This window comes from Micromesistius poutassou, assembly GCF_964030765.1.
Source record: "Micromesistius poutassou genome assembly, chromosome: 9".
Lineage (NCBI taxonomy): Eukaryota > Metazoa > Chordata > Actinopteri > Gadiformes > Gadidae > Micromesistius > Micromesistius poutassou.
In genome coordinates, this window is record NC_140279.1 from 10,993,088 (window position 1) to 11,010,543 (window position 17,456).

The 17,456-nt window shown below is 47.6% G+C and overlaps 2 protein-coding genes across 2 annotated transcripts; one reads left to right on the top strand and one right to left on the bottom strand.

Annotated features, from left to right (window-relative positions):
* The first annotated feature begins 77 nt into the window (after nucleotides 1-77).
* smx5 lies at nucleotides 78-2,220 on the top strand. The gene is made up of 5 exons (XM_084472830.1): nucleotides 78-137; nucleotides 399-466; nucleotides 860-890; nucleotides 991-1,050; nucleotides 1,455-2,220. The coding sequence occupies exons 1-5, from the start codon at nucleotides 135-137 to the stop codon at nucleotides 1,578-1,580; spliced, it is 288 nt and encodes a 95-aa protein (XP_084328956.1). The 5' UTR covers nucleotides 78-134; the 3' UTR covers nucleotides 1,581-2,220.
* A 2,390-nt stretch (nucleotides 2,221-4,610) lies between these two features.
* Nucleotides 4,611-14,060, bottom strand: bcl6aa (BCL6A transcription repressor a). The gene is made up of 9 exons (XM_084472655.1): nucleotides 14,012-14,060; nucleotides 11,766-11,940; nucleotides 11,133-11,354; nucleotides 8,957-10,093; nucleotides 8,297-8,460; nucleotides 7,557-7,724; nucleotides 7,088-7,218; nucleotides 6,324-6,461; nucleotides 4,611-5,836 (listed from the first exon to the last, which is right to left on the bottom strand). Exons 1-9 carry the CDS (start codon nucleotides 14,040-14,042, stop codon nucleotides 5,690-5,692), a joined length of 2,313 nt encoding a protein of 770 aa, XP_084328781.1. The 5' UTR covers nucleotides 14,043-14,060; the 3' UTR covers nucleotides 4,611-5,689.
* Between the last annotated feature and the right edge of the window lie 3,396 nt (nucleotides 14,061-17,456).

Consider the following 17,456-nt stretch of genomic DNA (forward strand, 5'->3'; position numbering starts at 1 on the left):
CGGTGGTGTGGCGCCATCTGTTGGAGCTTTTATTCCGACGCACCTTATGGTTCGCCGCTGAAATATGACGTCTAGAGGAACGTCATCAGGTCGAGACGACAGTCAAACCAAACGATTGAAAAGGCGCCGGGACAATGGTGAGCATTTTTTTTAACTTTTAAGTAATTATTTCATTCATTCGGACCCAAACTAGTGTTGCAGTGAAGCGTGCAACTCGCACTGGTGGAGAGCGTGAACTCGCTCTCCACCAGTGACGGTGGAGAGCGTCCACCTGCGCCGGGTGTCGATGCGCATGTGGGCTGGTGGGTTGTTGTTGCTTCCCTGGTCCATCATATTGAAGCCTAGCGTGACATAAACTATGCTTTTCTAAATAAAGAAACTCTGATTTGTTTCCCCAGCTTTTCTACTCGTTCTTCAAGTCTCTGGTGGGGAAGGATGTGGTGGTGGAGCTGAAGAATGACCTCAGGTCGGTGACGCTGCCGCCGGCATGTTTTAATGTTGTGTCTTATAAATGTGTCCCATCTAATAATGTCTTAATAGTGTATCCTCCTGTGGGCCTATTTTAAGTTCTCTATTGTTTCCAAAATATTCGTTCTTTAAACTAAAGAGCAAGTGTGTGCACAGGAGTGTGCTACCTGTGCACAATTCATTTTCTCCTCAAACAACGAGGCTCCACGTGAAGTCAGGTTAACAACCTATCACGCAATCTGTCATTACAATCATTAAAATCAGATCTAAACCCCAACACCGAATGCAATGTGCACGCTTGCGTTTGACTCCGGGCCGATAAGCGTCGTTGCGTTGGTCGGTGATGCAGCTGTAGTTCTGTTTTTCAAACTCTCTACACTTGTGTTCTCAGCATCTGTGGGACCCTCCACTCCGTCGACCAGGTGGGTTTGGAGATGTAGTTCATGTTGTTTTTCATTGATTATCATTTAATTAATAAGATTCCTCACTCATATTGTCACCCTGTTTCTTTCCCCTGTGCAGTACCTGAACATCAAGCTGACTGACATCAGCGTCACGGATCCAGAGAAGTACCCTCACATGGTGCGGACGTCTCCTCTGCTTCATATAGTCCTAACTCGCTCAAGAGTAGAAGAATGACAATAGAATACATGCATTAATGTAACGTACAGGACGTATGCATTTAGCAAAGTGTAAAAGAAGGTTTGCATTAAGTAAAAGGTAAACGACACGCATTGCGTAAAATGGAAACGACGTACACATTAAGTAAAACGCACGCAATGTATGCATTTAGTAAAGCGTAAATGGCGTACCCATGTAGAACGAAAAACAACATACGCTTAGGCTTAAAAACAATAAAATGCATGACCTACTGTCCTAGCTGTTCTAAACACTGTAGTTAAAACGTTGGTGTGTAATGACTGAAGAAACCCTTGACCATGCGTGATGTGTTCCTTGTGGCTCCCCCCCCCCCCCCCCCCCCCCAGCTGTCGGTCAAGAACTGCTTCATCCGCGGCTCAGTGGTGCGCTACGTCCAGCTGCCGGCCGATGAGGTGGACACGCAGCTGCTGCAGGACGCCGCCCGCAAGGAGGCCATGCAGCAGAAACAGTGATGGCACCCAGTGGTCGGCACCCAGTGGTCGGCACGGTGACGAGGACAGTGGAGCCTTGGGTTGTCGTGGTCGGAGGCTGAGGTTGGAGGGGGGTGGGGGGCAGATGGGGGGTGTCAGACTGCTCCACTCTGGAGGAGGAGAGGGGTCGGACCGCTCCACTCTGGAGGAGGAGAGGGGTGGCTTCGGAATGGGGAGGCTGTTTTCTGACCACCGCTAGTGTTTCGTGTTATTTCCTTTTTTATTTGTACAGAGCTTAGGTAGGGTTTGGAGGACGTGTTGGGTATAATATGGTTGATTCCACGTAATCCGGCGGTAATCTTGGCGGTGTCGCTCGCCTTGTTTCAGGAAAGACAACTTTTTTTTTGTGCAGCCAATTACTGGCCAGTTGTAACTTTTAAAGATTTGGTTTACATTTACTATTTGGCAAGAAAATACAGATTTGGTTTAAACACTGACCGGTGGTTCTATTTGTCCATAGTAATAGAATTTCTGTCTCTGGAGGAAAAAGGTCATAGATTAAATATATCAAGACTTATTCATTTTTTACCATAGAAGACTTTTTGTAAGTATTTCTGTTTGATGGCTGTTTTTCTATGTACCCGTCGAGGACTTGATTAAAATGTTTTGCCATGAACTGCAATCTGACTACATGCTTATTTAGTGACTGTTGCCACGGCAATGTGTCACAACGAGAGGTGTGGGGGTGGGGGGCGACTGTATAATAACCAGGGGTGCACATAACTGGTACGCAAGTACGCATGCGCGCCCATAATCAGCGATGCCTAACGTCACTTGTGCCGCTACAGCGCTTTTGCGTAACTCACCGTCAGGTCTTCAAAACAAAACTACACGTGTATCTTGTACTACTTTTGCGTTTCCCCACCTGCAAAAAAAAGGCTAACGGAGCCGGCGCGCTGTGCACCGCGCGCACACATATAAATGACTATCATTATCAAAACGACGCTACGTGTGGAGTGCGTACCGAACACCATCTCCTGGTACTCAAATGAGTAACTCACTAAAAAAAGTTATGTGCACCCCTGATAATAACCGACTGTATAATGAGCGAGAAACAAGTTTGCTATCTTCACAATAAAAAAATCTTTGGCCAAATTACTCCACGTTCCACGTTCCATGACCACCAATCGCTATTAAGATATACCACAGCGCGCGTTTTTTTCCCCATCGTTCCAGTCCTGGAGTGGACTGCTCGGACGTCAGCGAGTGGTTGGGAGAGGTAGAAGTTTGGTTATGAAGTTTGGGGAGGTAGATAGGAGGCTGTGTTCCAACATTAGTGCAGCTGGAACTAGGGACAAAGCCCAACGAAGTCAGGGAAAGGAGGGTTGAGTTTGGCTGCCAGCCATCTACCAGTGCTGCTAGTAATAGGGCAGAGGTGGTGGATAACGATAGTGTGGCCCGAAAGAGGCAATTGGCATTGCCAAACAGAGAAAACGGGCCATTGAAAGTCTTGTCCTGGCCAAAAGGATGAAAAATTAAAATATTATGTTGATATGTTGCCAAATTTGGCCAATGGGATTTACTGTTTACCTGTCCTAAATGTTCATGTGTGGTATAACGCCCCCATGTGGCAGCAGAAATAATGACTTTAAAACTGGTTTGGTTATAGTGGATAGACCTTAACTGACCAGTTTATGGCTTAATAAATGTGCCATTTTTACCATAAGAAAATGTTATTTTCCCTTTATTTTCTTCTGGGAGTACACCAAAATGCTTAATTTACATGTTAAAATAGCAAAATTTGGCTGGGGCGGGATGCCCAGACCCCCCTACAACGGTTTAGATCACCTTTTTCAACCCTTATGAGTTTGTAGGTATGTCTGAATGCGCAGAGATTCCACAAGATGGATCATATCCGAAGCTGACTGGTTCCACGTTGCCTAGCAAAATAAACATTAATTGAACGCTTCTACTACCAGCAGAAACGCTAGGAACATAAAGCATGTCAAATGTAACATATCTGACCCAACTCTGTCTCTGGGACTTGCTGGTGGTTGACTGGTGTACATTTACAGTAGCTGCAGGCATTGCCCTGTGGTGGCAGGTTATAGTCCACGCATTCGTCGCACTACAGGCACCTACCCCTCTGCACGCCACGTTTATCCTTCATGTTCGTTTTTTGCTGGGTAGCAGTTACTCCTCCTTGGCCTTGCGCTGTGGCTTTCGAATGAAGCGAGAGTGGTCTGTTTGGACGCCCCCCCGTAAATAGGGGCAGGGTCATATTAATTCTGCCATGTCGATTTCAGGGTCATGTCAAAATAAAATTATGTCGCCGCGGGGGTTATGCATAAAGTGATCAGAGGTCCGAAAATCCCTCCGGTGGTCTTAAATAAATAACGAACAGTCCCTAATTATTTTTTATGAATCTGGTCTGCTTGTCTTATTCTTTTTGTGTAGGCCTTTTTTGTTATATAAAAAAAATAGCTAATCAAATTCAAGTACACCGTTGTGTTTAACTACTTGAAGTATTGGTATCTAAACGGTTAAATACCAAAGTCAACCGCTTCTTAAAACGATAAGAACGTTTCTTATAATTGTGGATGCATGGTCCTTCTGTTGTCCAGCAGAGGGCAGCATAGGCTAGTAATTGCTGTGTAAGGACGTACAGTGAAATTACAGTGCCGCATTAACATGTCACGGGCCGGGGCTTTAGTCTGATTTGTGCCATCGTCCCCCAAGCTATCTGAATCATAAACCCTCACAAAGTTACGAATCAAGTGCTAGCAAGTTTTGCAGGCAAACTATACCAACCACTTCATTTTATATTTCACAATTCTACAGCGCTTCAAGTTCAAGTTTTGTAGAGACATTAAGTTGAAGTTTTGATAACTGAATGTATTTATGCATACAAGAATCTTAACATGTTTTTCCTTTACTCATTTTGAACGGATCCAAATCGGCTCAAACTGATACCAAAGGACCAATTTAACAGGCGTAACTGAAGAGGAATTTGCGGCTAAACGGCGTAACGCACAGATCAAACCGTGACATTCACACACACTTTATTGTAGATTGTACAACAGGGAACATAAACTGTAAACCTTCACTTTATAAATGACGAAAAGAATTAACATCTATACAAATTACATTTATGAAGCATAATATGTCCGTGGTCGTATATATAAATACATATCCATATATTTATATAGATATATAGATATAGAAGTCCGTACCTTGAAATTCATATCCGAACAATAAAAACCGAAACACAAAACGGAGAGGATTTCGTGTTCTCCGCCAGCAGAGAATCCACGACGTCATGTTCAGAATAATTACAGATGATGTCACAGCGTGTAACGGGCAGGTCATGGAGTTTGGCAGCAGTAGTAACGCCACATGCATTATCATATCGTCCCTCTTCTGATATGTCTCAGGGTTAGTCCAAACCCCCTGTAGGGCGGGGGTGGCGCACAGGCCGTAACAAGAATATTCACACACCTTTTACACGGCCACAAATTTCTGGTTTATCTTTAAAATATACGTACCGCCCCCGATCGAAATTTCAGTTTTTTTAATACTTTCAGAAAAGTAAAATTCTTTGATACAAAATATTTGTTTTCGTTTTCAAAAATGAAAAAAACCAACAACAAAAAAAACAAAATGGACGTTGTATACATTCCATTCTTCGCACCAAAATAAATCTTTTAAACTGCATACTCAAAGCCCGGAAGTGCAGTCGGCATTCACATCCCGACAGATACAAAGGACTGGAGCCTTGACGCTCGTGTGTATAAACCTGTTTAGAATGGCGCTTCCTACGCCAGTAATGTCTCTCTCCCTCTCTCTCTTTCTCTCTGAATGAACACAGTGTGGCACTACCATTCTGGGTGATTGTACGCGGTCACGAGTCTTTAAATGCCTTGGTCTTAGGGTTGTGGCAGGGCGGTACCGGGCTGATTGGGTCTGGGGGCCCGGTACCATGGGGCCTCGGGCCGGGGGTCAGTGGGCCTGGGTCTGCGGGCCCGGTACCGTGGGTCAGAAGACCCGGGTCTGGGGGCCAGGTACCCTGGCTCCGGGGGGGCCCGGTACCATGGCTCCGGGGGCCGGTCTTGGGGCCCGGTACCATGGCTCCTGGGGGCCGGGTCGGGGGCTCAGCAGGCGGGACTGAGCAGGGGCGTGGGCGGGTCCATGGAGGACAGGCGGTACTGGATCTTGGTGTTGGTGATGGCCCCGTGCTTCTGCCGGAGGTGCAGCCGCAGCTGGCTCTTGTGGCGGAAGTGCAAGTTGCATTTCTCACACTGCAGATGAGACACGGAGGGAAACACGTTGGTGGTTATTAGTCAGGCTTTTATTTTGAAAGCGAATCAAATCAGCAGCTGGGGAGACATTGAGAAGCATTGTCATTGAAGTGTGCCCTGATTACAGAGTATATACGATATATTGTTTTTTCTCTTTCTTCTGGTAGTGTACTTATTGTAAGTCGCTTCGGATAAAAGTGTCTGCTAAATGTCCTCAATGTAAAATAAATAAATAGCTTAACAGTTGTAAATAAAGAGACTAGACAAAAATAACAAATGTGCGGTAAAACCAGTATTTTTGAGGAAATATTGTTTAAAAGTAATAAAATGAATAGAGACAAGAGATTAAAAAAAAAAAATGAAATGCAAGATTAAAACCCCATGCATTTATTTGGAAAGTAGACACGCATTTATGTGTGTGTCTCTCTTACATGGTAGGGTTTCTCCCCCCTCTGTCTGTGTGTGTGTGTGTGTGTGTGTGTCTTACATGGTAGGGCTTCTCCCCAGTGTGGATGCGGAGGTGACTCTTTAGCGTTTGCAAGTGACGGAAGCGCGTGCCACAGATCTCACAGGGGTAGGGCTTCTCCCCGGTGTGGATGAGCACGTGGGCGCGCAGGTGGGCCACCTGGGAGAAGAGGAGGAGAGGCGTGAGTCAGCGACACGTCACACGGCCACCGCCGTGGTTACTGCGGTTACCGTGGAAGGCGCTCAGCAGACGCTTTCGTCCTCTCAGATCAAGTCATGACGATGAATGCTCTTTGTTCATCTCACACTTGAAGCACAGCACAGCACAGTCAGTCGTAAGAATTCAAAAGAGATCACTTCAGAAGAATGTGTGTAAAAGGGTCAGGTTTATTTTTGTCGGAGAGCAGGCCGGGGTGAGGGCAGGTGGCTCAGCGACGCTAACCTCTGAACATCCTGACCTCTACACTTTCCTGTTCCTGTGCTCAAACTGCAGTTTTCTTCTCAAATTGCATCTGAAGTGTAGAAGCCAGTTCATTTTAAAATTCAGGTAGTTACACTTTGCAGTCGAAAATGCAGTTTGGAATACAGAAAAGTAAAATGTCAATGTTTTTGTATATATATAGATTTTTTGTATAAAAGATAAAACAACGAAATGAACGTAGTTTACATTGCACTCTTTGCAGCAAAAAATGACTTAAAGTGATGTTATGTCTGGTTATAAGCGGTGTTAATAGTGATGTTATAAGCGGTGTAAATAGTGATTTGAAGTCTGGTTCTAAGTCTCACCTGGACGAAGCGTGCTCCGCAGGTCTCACACTTGTACGGCTTCTCTCCGGAGTGGATCCGCGTGTGTGTCTTGAGGTTCGCCGGCCGGTTGAACTGAGCACCGCATATATTACACCTGTACGGCTTCTCACCTGCAGGACAAACAGCCAATCAGGAGGAAGCAATGAGCAATGAGTGCTGACATCCAGAGAAACAGCCAATGAGCACAGGCTTTCAAAAAAAAGAACCAATGAACCAATGACTTTCAGAGTCATCCCCTCAATACCAAAAAATTCCCACTTAAAAACTAAAATGTGAATATTTAACAACAAAATCTTAAATTTGTTTTTATTCTATTGTTGTAGATCTATTTTATTATTTTACAAATCTCATTGAATTTATTGTTCTTGTGCCCTCACTGACTGATTCAAAACAGTACATGTGTGTCTCCGGGGTTACAGGTCAGGGGTCAAAGGTCAGGGGGTCGTACCTGTGTGGACGGTCTTGTGGCTGGCCAGGTTGCCCTTGTAGCGGAAGGCGGCCTGGCAACGATCGCACTTGTAGGGCTTGTCGCTGTGCACCTGCAGCATGTGCTGCTTCAGGGCCTCGTCCTCCGCGAAGCGCGAGTCGCACTCGCTGCAGAAGAACGCCCCGTTTTCTGTCGGGAGAAGGGAACCGACTGTTAGATTGGCCACCGAAACAAACACGATAGAGAACTTTTCATCGGCACATAAATATGGAATGTCAATATCTGTTGAGTTTTCTATCGACGTTATGAGGTAATAATTACTTCAGGTGAATAACTTGAAATAAATAAGTGTTGTAAGAGTATAACTAAATAACTAAACTAGTATAACTAAATAACTAAACTAGTATAACTAAATAACTAAAATCGTAACATTACTCATAAATAAAAAGAGGAATGCTAGTGAAGAAAAAAAGTGTTGAACAAAATTGTGTCTTTAAAACATCAAACAGCAATTAAAAATGTTATGCTGCCGGATACCTCTAAAAAAAAGTTCAGTCCGATTGTGCAATTTGGTAAAAAAAAAAGTATAAAATAATAAAAAAAATCTATTAATAAAAGTTGAACAAGTTGAAAATACCACCACTTTAGAGATAAACCCGCCATCATATCGTAGAAATCACAAACTAGAACTCCCACCCTGAACCCCACCCTCCACCTCCCATCAGCCCTGTCATCGTCATGGTAACGCATAGTGTGCTCACCACAGCTGGAGTCGGAGTACTCGGAGTGGAGCTCCCCGGCCGAGGTGGTGGTGTTGGGGCCCCCGTCAGCGGGGTGCTGGGGGGACGGGGTCCCACAGGTGGAGCAGTTGAGATGGCTGAGGAAGTGGGGGGGCGGCACGTGGCTGTCCCCGCCCCTCTGGGCCCTGCAGAGAGAGAGAGAGAGAGAACAAGCGCTCCCGTTCAGAGAGGGATCTGGAGGAGCAGCTGCTGGCTCCAGATGTATAGCAGCAGACGTATACAGGATATAGAACACACACTATAGAAGAGGAAGAGGAGGAGAGGCAGATGGGGCTGGTGGTGAGGGGGCGGAGGATCGTATGGATCTCAGCTTTGTTGGTGAGTTGAGCTCTTTTAGTTTTACTCTGTCTGGAATGTGTGTGTGTGCGTGCATGCGCGTGCGTAAGAGAGTCCAAACTGCTGGTGAACTCAAGTCAAGTAAACACATTAGATAAGGACTAAGATTAGATAAGGACTAAGATAACTAAGATACTTTTCATATTTCTATGGACATCCGGCGAGAAACGGAAACGGAGGCCGTGACAACAACACAACCCCAGTGTTCCTCTGGGGAACCTCGAGTTCCCCTCACAATTCAGAACAAAAACCGTAGAATTAACCGTAAACCTGCATTCCGCTCACCTGTTGATGATGCTGTTGAGTCGGCTGCTCTGAGGCGACAGCACCTCCTCGCTGGGCTCCCCCTTCTTTACCCCCGCCCCACCACTAGGGTGGAGGGGGTGGGGGTCGGGGGCGTGGCCGTCGGCCGGGTGGCGGTGGCGGTACGGCGACACCTCCAGCCGCGGCGGCGGCGGGGAGCAGCGCCCCAGGGACCCCGGCCCCTCCACCCCCGCCTCCTCCTCCACCTCCTCCTTGGCGCTCTGGTTACACACGATGAACTTGTACTTCTTCCAGTTGCGGGCCTTGGGGTCCGGGGCCGCGCCCCCCAGGCTCGGCGCCGCCCCCTGGTGGGCCAGGCCGGCCTTGCGGCTGCTGCTGGACTCGGTGGGTGAGTTGGGCTGGCAGTCTGACTTCAGCGGGCTCTGGGGGCTGCTCATCAGGCCCTTGCGGCCCGTGCCCGCCATGCCCAGGGAGGGGTATGCGTGCACCTCCTCCTCCCGGTGCTCCCTGCTCGCCTCCTTCTCCTTCTGCTCCTTCTGCTGCTCGGCCCCCAGCCCGGGGAACCCCCTCTTGCGGGCCCCCAGGCCCACGGCGGGGCTGGGCCCGTCCCGGCCCTCCTTCCTGGGCTCCTCGTCTCGCGGCGCCTCCCGGCCGTAGACGGCGCCGTGGAGGATGCCGGAGAACCCGCCGCCGCCGCCACCGCCGCCAGTCCCGCCCAGTGGGCGGCCGTACTCGACCCCGCTGCCCCCTCGCACCCCCGCCCCGGCTGTGGGGTCATGTGACCCGGGCGCCGGCGGGGGGAGGAGCTTGTGGTGCAGGGCGCTCTTGGAGAGGTCGGCGGCGGCGGCGAAGGCGTTCTTGGCGTCGCTGAGCTTGCAGAGCGGGAAGGGGAAGCTGGGCGCGGGGAACTGGCTGTAGAGGTGGTGGTGGGGGTGGTGGGGGTGGTGTGGGTGGTGGTGGTGGTGGTAGGGCCCGCCTGGGACCCCCACCCCTCCGAACACGGTGGAGGCGTAGGGCCGGGTGTCGCGGTAGGTGCCCACGCCGCGGGCGTGCAGGCCGTCTGCGACCGCGTCGTGGGGCCGGAAGGCGTGGACGTCCGGTGGCAGGACCAGCGGGCTCACCAGGAACTCGTCCCGGGGCAGTTTCACCGCTGCGTCACTACGGCAACCAGGGATGGAGGAACGGACGATTAGAACTCAGACGACGATTCATGGATTTGTTTTGTTGTTTTAAATGAATAGGTTCCAGATTGAAGAAACTTTATCGCCAAGTCTGGGAAATAAAACACTTGTTTCACTGTTTGCTAAAAACAATTTAACAAGATTAGAAAACAATCATAAATAGGTCATGATAGGTCAATTAAACGATAACAATCAGAAGCAAACAAATCAACAACTCCAACCTGGGTTAATCGGGTTCCTGCGTTCTGTTGTGACGTCACTTCTACAGTTCTAAGATCCTTCTCCTTGTCAACTAATTTCCTTGAGCACTAAACTCCCTCACAAGGAAACCCAGAGACATCGGGTTTGACTCAACAAGTCTGGACAGGTGAACCCACGCCACCACGGGCTGATATTCACAGCGTTCCGCGGCGTCTTCTGAGTTCCCCGGCTATCACACAGATCTCAACGCTGCGTGGCCAAAGCAGGGATGCTGTCTTTCCTACTCCTGCCTTGACAGAATCATGAATCAATCAACCGCCACGATGCCTTCGCTCAAGGACTAGCTAACCGGTGGTTGCGTACGCATCCTTCCCGGTCCTGAAACAAGCGTTCAGCTCTAAAGCTGTGGCTGCCGTCACCCACGTCTGAAACCCCGGCTCTCGGACGCCATGCTGCGACGAATCAGACCAGGGACTTGAACTGCAAACCCCAGGATTGGCCGGATCTAACCACCTAAGCCGACCAGAGCCCTTCGGGTCTACGGTTCCGGCGTTCTGAGGACGTTGGGAGACGGTGGGTCGTACCCGAGAAGACCAGGGTCCTCAGTGGGTCATACCCAGGTTCTGAGTGGGTCGTACCCGGCCGTAACCTGTCGTACGAGGTCTCGTACCCGGGTTCTCAGTGGGTCGTACCCGGGTTCTCTGTCGGCCGTACTCGTTCGTACCAAGGGTTCTCAGCAGGTCGTATCCAGGTTCTTAATGGGTCTTACCCGGTCGTACCCGGGGCCTCGGCGGTACCCTGGGTCTGAGCCTCACCTGGACTTGATGAAGCGGTGGCAGGTGTCCACCACGTGTTCCATCTGCAGGTAGATGGCGGTGTTCATGGTGGCCAGCAGCAGGTTGTCCCGAAGCGTGAGGCGGGACGTGTACATGAAGTCCAGAAGGATGGAGAAGCCCTCGGGGTCCACCTTGGGGTCCAGGCTGATGGCGTTCAGGTTGCCCTTGTGGGCGTCCGTGAAGATGGTGTAGAACAGCCCGCTGAGGGGAGGAGGAGCGGAGAGGGTTACGTTCTGCGCCCGGGTCTGGGTTTATATAACGTTGTCAGACTGGATCCAACCCACACAATACAGGGAAACAGGAAAAGATACAGTAAAGTAAAAGCCTATACTATATATATTTTTTATATTATGGTATCAGTAAGCCGCTGCAAAAATTAGGACACACATCAAAGCACACAAGAGAACGATAACTACTATTTGGTCGTTTATCAGATGCTTGCGTCCATAGTGACACTGACTGACTTCAGATCCAACACTTCTCTAAAGTGTCTCTCCGGTCAGAGGCCCTCAGGAGAACTCAGAGAGGGCAGAGCTCTCAGTGGCCTGTGGCAGGGAGGCCCCCAGACGTCTAGAGAGGGTCTGGGGGCCCGGGGAGAGAGGGAGCACCCACCTGCAGGCCATGAGGACGGTCTTGTGGGCGCGGAACTGCTGCCGGCTGACCAGGATGGTGACGTCGGTGAGGATGTCGCGGCTGCGCAGGCGGTTGAGGTTCAGCAGCACGTCGCTGGCGTGGCGGGTGAACTGGATACAGCTGTCAGCCGCACCGCACGCCATCCTGTCGAACTCTGCCGACAGAACCACACCACACTCTGCTGTTGTTGTTGTTGTTGTGGTGGTCAGTGTGGATGTTTTTTTAGAGGGCTGTATTGAAAACTACATCTTGATCTGGGAGTCAAGAATGCGTTGGATACATTTTTCTTTTCTTTTTAGTATTACTATTTTTCTGTAGGTGGCTTGCCGTGTTTAGCCCAGAAGGCGGCGCCATTTATTACATAAACAGCGTCTAGACGCTTTGAGGTAATAAGAAGAACACACCGCTCTCACGATGACGCCTTCGGCCGCTTTCAACTGTCATACTCATAGCACTTTACCGCGTTTACAAAAGGCTAATTAGAAAAATACTATAAAAAAAACCGCATAGGTTATGAGCAGGTAATAGCCTTCCGTATAATAAATGTATCGTCTATTAATTGACGGGTTTATGAGTGTCTTTTTTATTTTTATCCCTTATTACAATAACCACAAAGTGCATTTTCTGGGTTCGAACAGGCCTGTGAGTGACTGTAAAAACTCAGCTCAACTCTTCGCGTCCTTGGGAAGTAATTGAAATCCATTATGTAAATGAAATGTCATTATACAGAGAAAGTCCACGGCACGAGAAAGTCACACGACTTGCATTTCACTTTCAAAACCACAACATACCCCAGCTTCTCACATTTAAACATACTGCAACACAAATTCCTTTAAGGTTATTTTAACAAAACAAGAACTTGACAAATAATCTAAAAAACTGCAACTGAAGATCACTTTTATTATTATTATTATTATTATTATTATTATTATTATTATTATTATTATTAGGCCTCCCAATTACACCCAATACAATAAAATCCCATCAAAACGTCTACTATTATATAACGACATTCCAAAAACGACAGCATGAGCCCAAAAGGCTCCATTAACATTTTGTTGATTCCACACTGAAGATGATTTATATTGGCCTGGGAAATATTAACAACTCGCTGCCAAAACCTCGGGGACTCGACACGCCCGAAAATAAAGTTCCAGCTGCAGCGGCACCCTAACCTCCACCCTTACCCCCACCCAGCCGGCAAACAGCCTGCAAACAGCCCGTGCAACGTGCACCACTCCAAACGCATGTTTTCAATTATCACACCGAGAAGTCTGCAACGAGCAGGGAAACAAGTAGCGAACACACACATGTCGCCCACAACTCTTAACACCATGCCCGCACACACTCAACACACAACTTTACACCTCACACACACGCTGTCCTCCTCCTCAGAGCGCGAGGGGAACATTCCTGCACCCCTACATCACGATATCAACTACCAGCAGCGTGTTGAGTAACACACCGTCAGCCCTTCACACCCACTACGGATAAGTGGACACAACAACATCATCGCGGATCGACAACACTTCCCTCCCTGCACGACCCCACCACACCACAACAAAACCATTACAACGCACAATAATAATTTGCGCAACATTAACTCAACACTGTATCACGTTCGAACGCGGGATCTGTAGATCGCCAATTTCGTTTGATCTACAGATCCGGCGGTCGGACGGGGCCACGCGTGGGGGTCCCGTGGACAGCTCCGAGTGAGACCCCCAGAAGTCTCACCCCATCGCACCCCGATAACCACTCTCTCCCCCCAGTGTGTTAAAGCATATTGTCGCGCTGAGGCTGAGCCCCGTTCACACACACTGTAGCGCTGTACGTTCTAAAATGCATGTCATTCAGCACGGGTCTGTAGCGGTACTCTCCCCCGCTGTCAACACACACACCGCCGCTCACACTCTCTCCCATCGCCCCCATTGCCTCTCTCTCCCCCTGGTGAGTGGATGTGTGTGTGTGGTGGCACACACACACACACACACACACACACACACACACACACACACACACACACACACACACACACACACACACACACACACACACACACACACACAATACACACGCCACGTTATTGCAGGACAACCGCGTCTGTAAATGTCTAAAATAAAAACACAACATTTATATCCGAGAGCGAGTAGAAAGCGGGTTAAGAATGGAAAATGGGAAAATTTTAAATGTCACCTGGAGAAAAAAAAGAAATGTAAAGTCACCTGGTAGCGCTTTCCTAGAAACTTCTTGCATCACCACTTCTAAGAAGCCCAGTTCTAAGAATCAGAGCAGCTCAATTCTCGGAATTTGAGCCCGGGACCGTACCACTTTGTCCACGGCAGGGGGGGAGAGACGGTTTTTCCACCGCCGCGAATGACACGACCGCTGCGTCGCGACGGTGTTTGGTTATATACCCGCCGCGTGTGGTTTGGTGACGGCGATGGTGTGGATGACACGACCGAGTTTGAGTTGTGACAGTTTAGTTTTGGCACTCTTATCGACAAAATAGTTACATCGCACCCCTACGTTTGGTAGAGTCCAAGCGACGGCGCAGGCTTGCTGCTTACACAAGTCCCTCAAAGTGGGCGTCGCTTGGGGCCCAGGGTCCCGGCGTACGGTGGGCGCGGCCTCGCACCGGGACAGCCAATCGGCGGTTGGTTGGTGACTGAGATAAGCACCGCCTACCATGCAAATACCGAGCCGTGGTTGGTCGGTACGTTCGGAGCCTGGGATCGAACAACCACCCGTCCCTTTAAATCCCAGCCCTCCTGGATTCTCAGAACCGATTCATATTCCGTGACATAAACAAGGTGTCCGTCAGGGCTCTCCTCCTCCCCGTCCAAATGCACCGAGGCAGACACCATAACATCGTTACACCTCACCACATGCTCATAGCCGGGATCTCCTCCACATCGGAGCACTCTCACGTATTCAATTTTCAAGCTTTTATTTTTCTACAGATGTGTGAATGTAGAATATACTGCAGATAGACATTTGGACTATTTCACCCGGGCCTCGTCACGGACTTATTGTAAGAGAAGATCATTCATGTTTTTTTCCTTTTATGGGTCAAACAGGACTAGCCTACTGATTTCGGTTTAGTTGATTTGGGCTGCTGGCCTGCAGTGTTTATTGTGTCTCATCCTCCCCTATTGCGTTGAGTTGGGTTTTATTTCTCACTATTTCATGTAATGACAGTGATCTCTGCAGTCTTAGTAGTAACTTGCTGCAAAGCTAATAATGTGTCTACCATGAATCAGTTGGAAGTGTGGAATTACTTATTACAAACTTTATAACATACGTTTCTTACAGCCACATAGTGGCTGTATTACGTAATGGGACGTTTAGGGCTGATTGTGTTCGTATTCATCATATTTCCTCGACAAACAGAACTGTTCATTTTCACTTCCCTTAAATCTAACTGTACAATCTCATTGTGTAGTTAGTATTATTATTAGTATTAGTAGTGGATATTGTTAATGCATAATACAGTTGACAAAGTGTTAATTTCCACCCTAAATTTCCCTCCTGGGATTAATAAAGTTGTATGGTTTATATATTATATAATGTATCTTATATAATACTTATTTTTGTGCATGCATCTATGTAAGCAGGACCTCTTGTCATCCAACAGGAAATTATTGTTTCAATTTTTAATTATAGCTTTATGTTATATATTTATGTTATATATATAATGATAGGCTACCATATAATGTGATGTGATGTATATGTAGGCCTGCATCTGAGTGCAGAACAGTAGTTATAAAGAGAATGGACAGTGTTTTTATCTGAGAAAGAGAAAGCTCTAGATTCTAGCCCTCTATTATAACCATTATAAGAACAGATGCATTCATACAGATATATATCGACCCTCCTAGTAATCAGTTCCTATTTACACAGCAAGGATATTACTCCTAGTTTCACAAACGCTCTTCCACACAGAGACCTCAAACCAAAGAAAAGCCCTGACCTTAAAATACATGGCACATGTTTGTTATAAATTTCTGCTCCCCATTCAGTGATATGGATCTGGAATATGTTGAATCCATTCTAAATATTCATAGAAACTTGTCCTCGCAAAAAGTGACAATGACCTTTTAATTTTTAAAGAGGAATTGCCGTCATGTAAAAGGATGTTGTAAAATGATATGTGAGTTGAGATCCATCCAGTTTTACACGGATTTGTTTTACACACTTCCAATATAAAATGTCATCCAATATGTGCATATTCCAGAACTCCACGTAATTGAAGTGTTTACACTTGATTGTATATTGATATGTATAATGTAATAATGCCATACAGGCCTTTCCACTGAAATACAGATGGACACACACACACACACACACACACACACACACACACACACACACACATACACACACACACACACACACACACACACACACACACACACACACACACACACACACACACACACACACACACACACACAGCCATACAGACCTTTCCACAGAAAGACAGACAGACGGACACACGTACAAGGACACACACACACACACACACACACACACACACACACACACACACACACACACACACACACACACACACACACACACACACCACTTCCTCCAGTGGCACCTCTGTAGTTCCCCTCATAGCTCGGTGCTGTGTGGGTGCATGTGCAAGAGTGCACACCGACGTTTGTTCTGGTGATGAGGACGACGATGATGAACAGGATGAGGACAGACGTATAAAATACCTGGTCTATTTTTACACATTGCTCTGTCTACATCTCTCAGCACTTTATTGAAGTGGTAATTTGACGGTTGGTAGTCTATGAACTGTAATGTCTCGTTAGGCTCGAGTTTCTATTGCTGTAATGATTCGGTGACTGATACCAAACACACACTTGAAGAATGATATACAGCTGAATAATAATCATAAAAAGTTTGAATGTATAAAGGCGATGGAGACCTATAACCATCCTGCCAAAGAAGTCGCGTTTCCCTCCTTCCTCACTTTTCTTTTTGTGTTTTACTCTTGCACCGAAAAAACTTTTTTATTTAATACTTCATCCTTTCCACTTAAACGCGTCCTCCACCACAAGGTGTCCACCACCCGGCGGGTAATCGGGTCCCAGAACGCCACCGCTTTACCGGCGACCTCCGAATCAGCAGCTGCAGCCCCTAAAAACACGAGGCTCCCCAAAAACAAAGCGCGGAGTCAACTCTAAATCCCAGCCACTCGGGGGTTAGTGATGCATAATGCACGCCGCCGTAGTTTGGAACACGATGCGTAATTTACCGCGACCCCCCGCCGAGCCCCGCCACGGAGCGCGCGGGTAATTACCGCGAACCCTTGGCAAAGTTTGTGTGCAACCGATTCTTAACAGGGAAAGAAATGACCCACTTACAAAAGGGATGGAGAGAGAGAGAGAGAGAGAGAGAGAGAGAGAGAGAGAGAGAGAGAGAGAGAGAGAGAGAGAGAGAGAGAGAGAGAGAGAGAGAGAGAGAGAGAGAGAGAGAGGCCTACACAGAATGACACGATGTAATAGAGAGACACGCAGAGTATAGACATCTATAATATTATATTCAACGGATATTAGGCTATATATTATTTATGATAGGACTATTATTGCGGTGAATATATATTCATTTTGTTTAACTAAACGTCACGAATCATGGTTTAGGTGAGAGCCATTC

Coding starts and splice junctions, on each gene's coding strand:
- smx5 (XM_084472830.1), top strand. Junction 891..990: donor CCCTCCACTCCGTCGACCAG/GTGGGTTTGGAG, acceptor TCCCCTGTGCAG/TACCTGAACATCAAGCTGAC. Junction 1,051..1,454: donor CAGAGAAGTACCCTCACATG/GTGCGGACGTCT, acceptor CCCCCCCCCCAG/CTGTCGGTCAAGAACTGCTT.
- bcl6aa (XM_084472655.1), bottom strand. CDS start 14,042: ATGCAAGAAGTTTCTAGGAAAGCGCTACCAG. Junction 10,094..11,132: donor CACCGCTTCATCAAGTCCAG/GTGAGGCTCAGA, acceptor TGGTTGCCGTAG/TGACGCAGCGGTGAAACTGC. Junction 5,837..6,323: donor CTGGGGAGAAGCCCTACCAT/GTAAGACACACA, acceptor TCTCATCTGCAG/TGTGAGAAATGCAACTTGCA.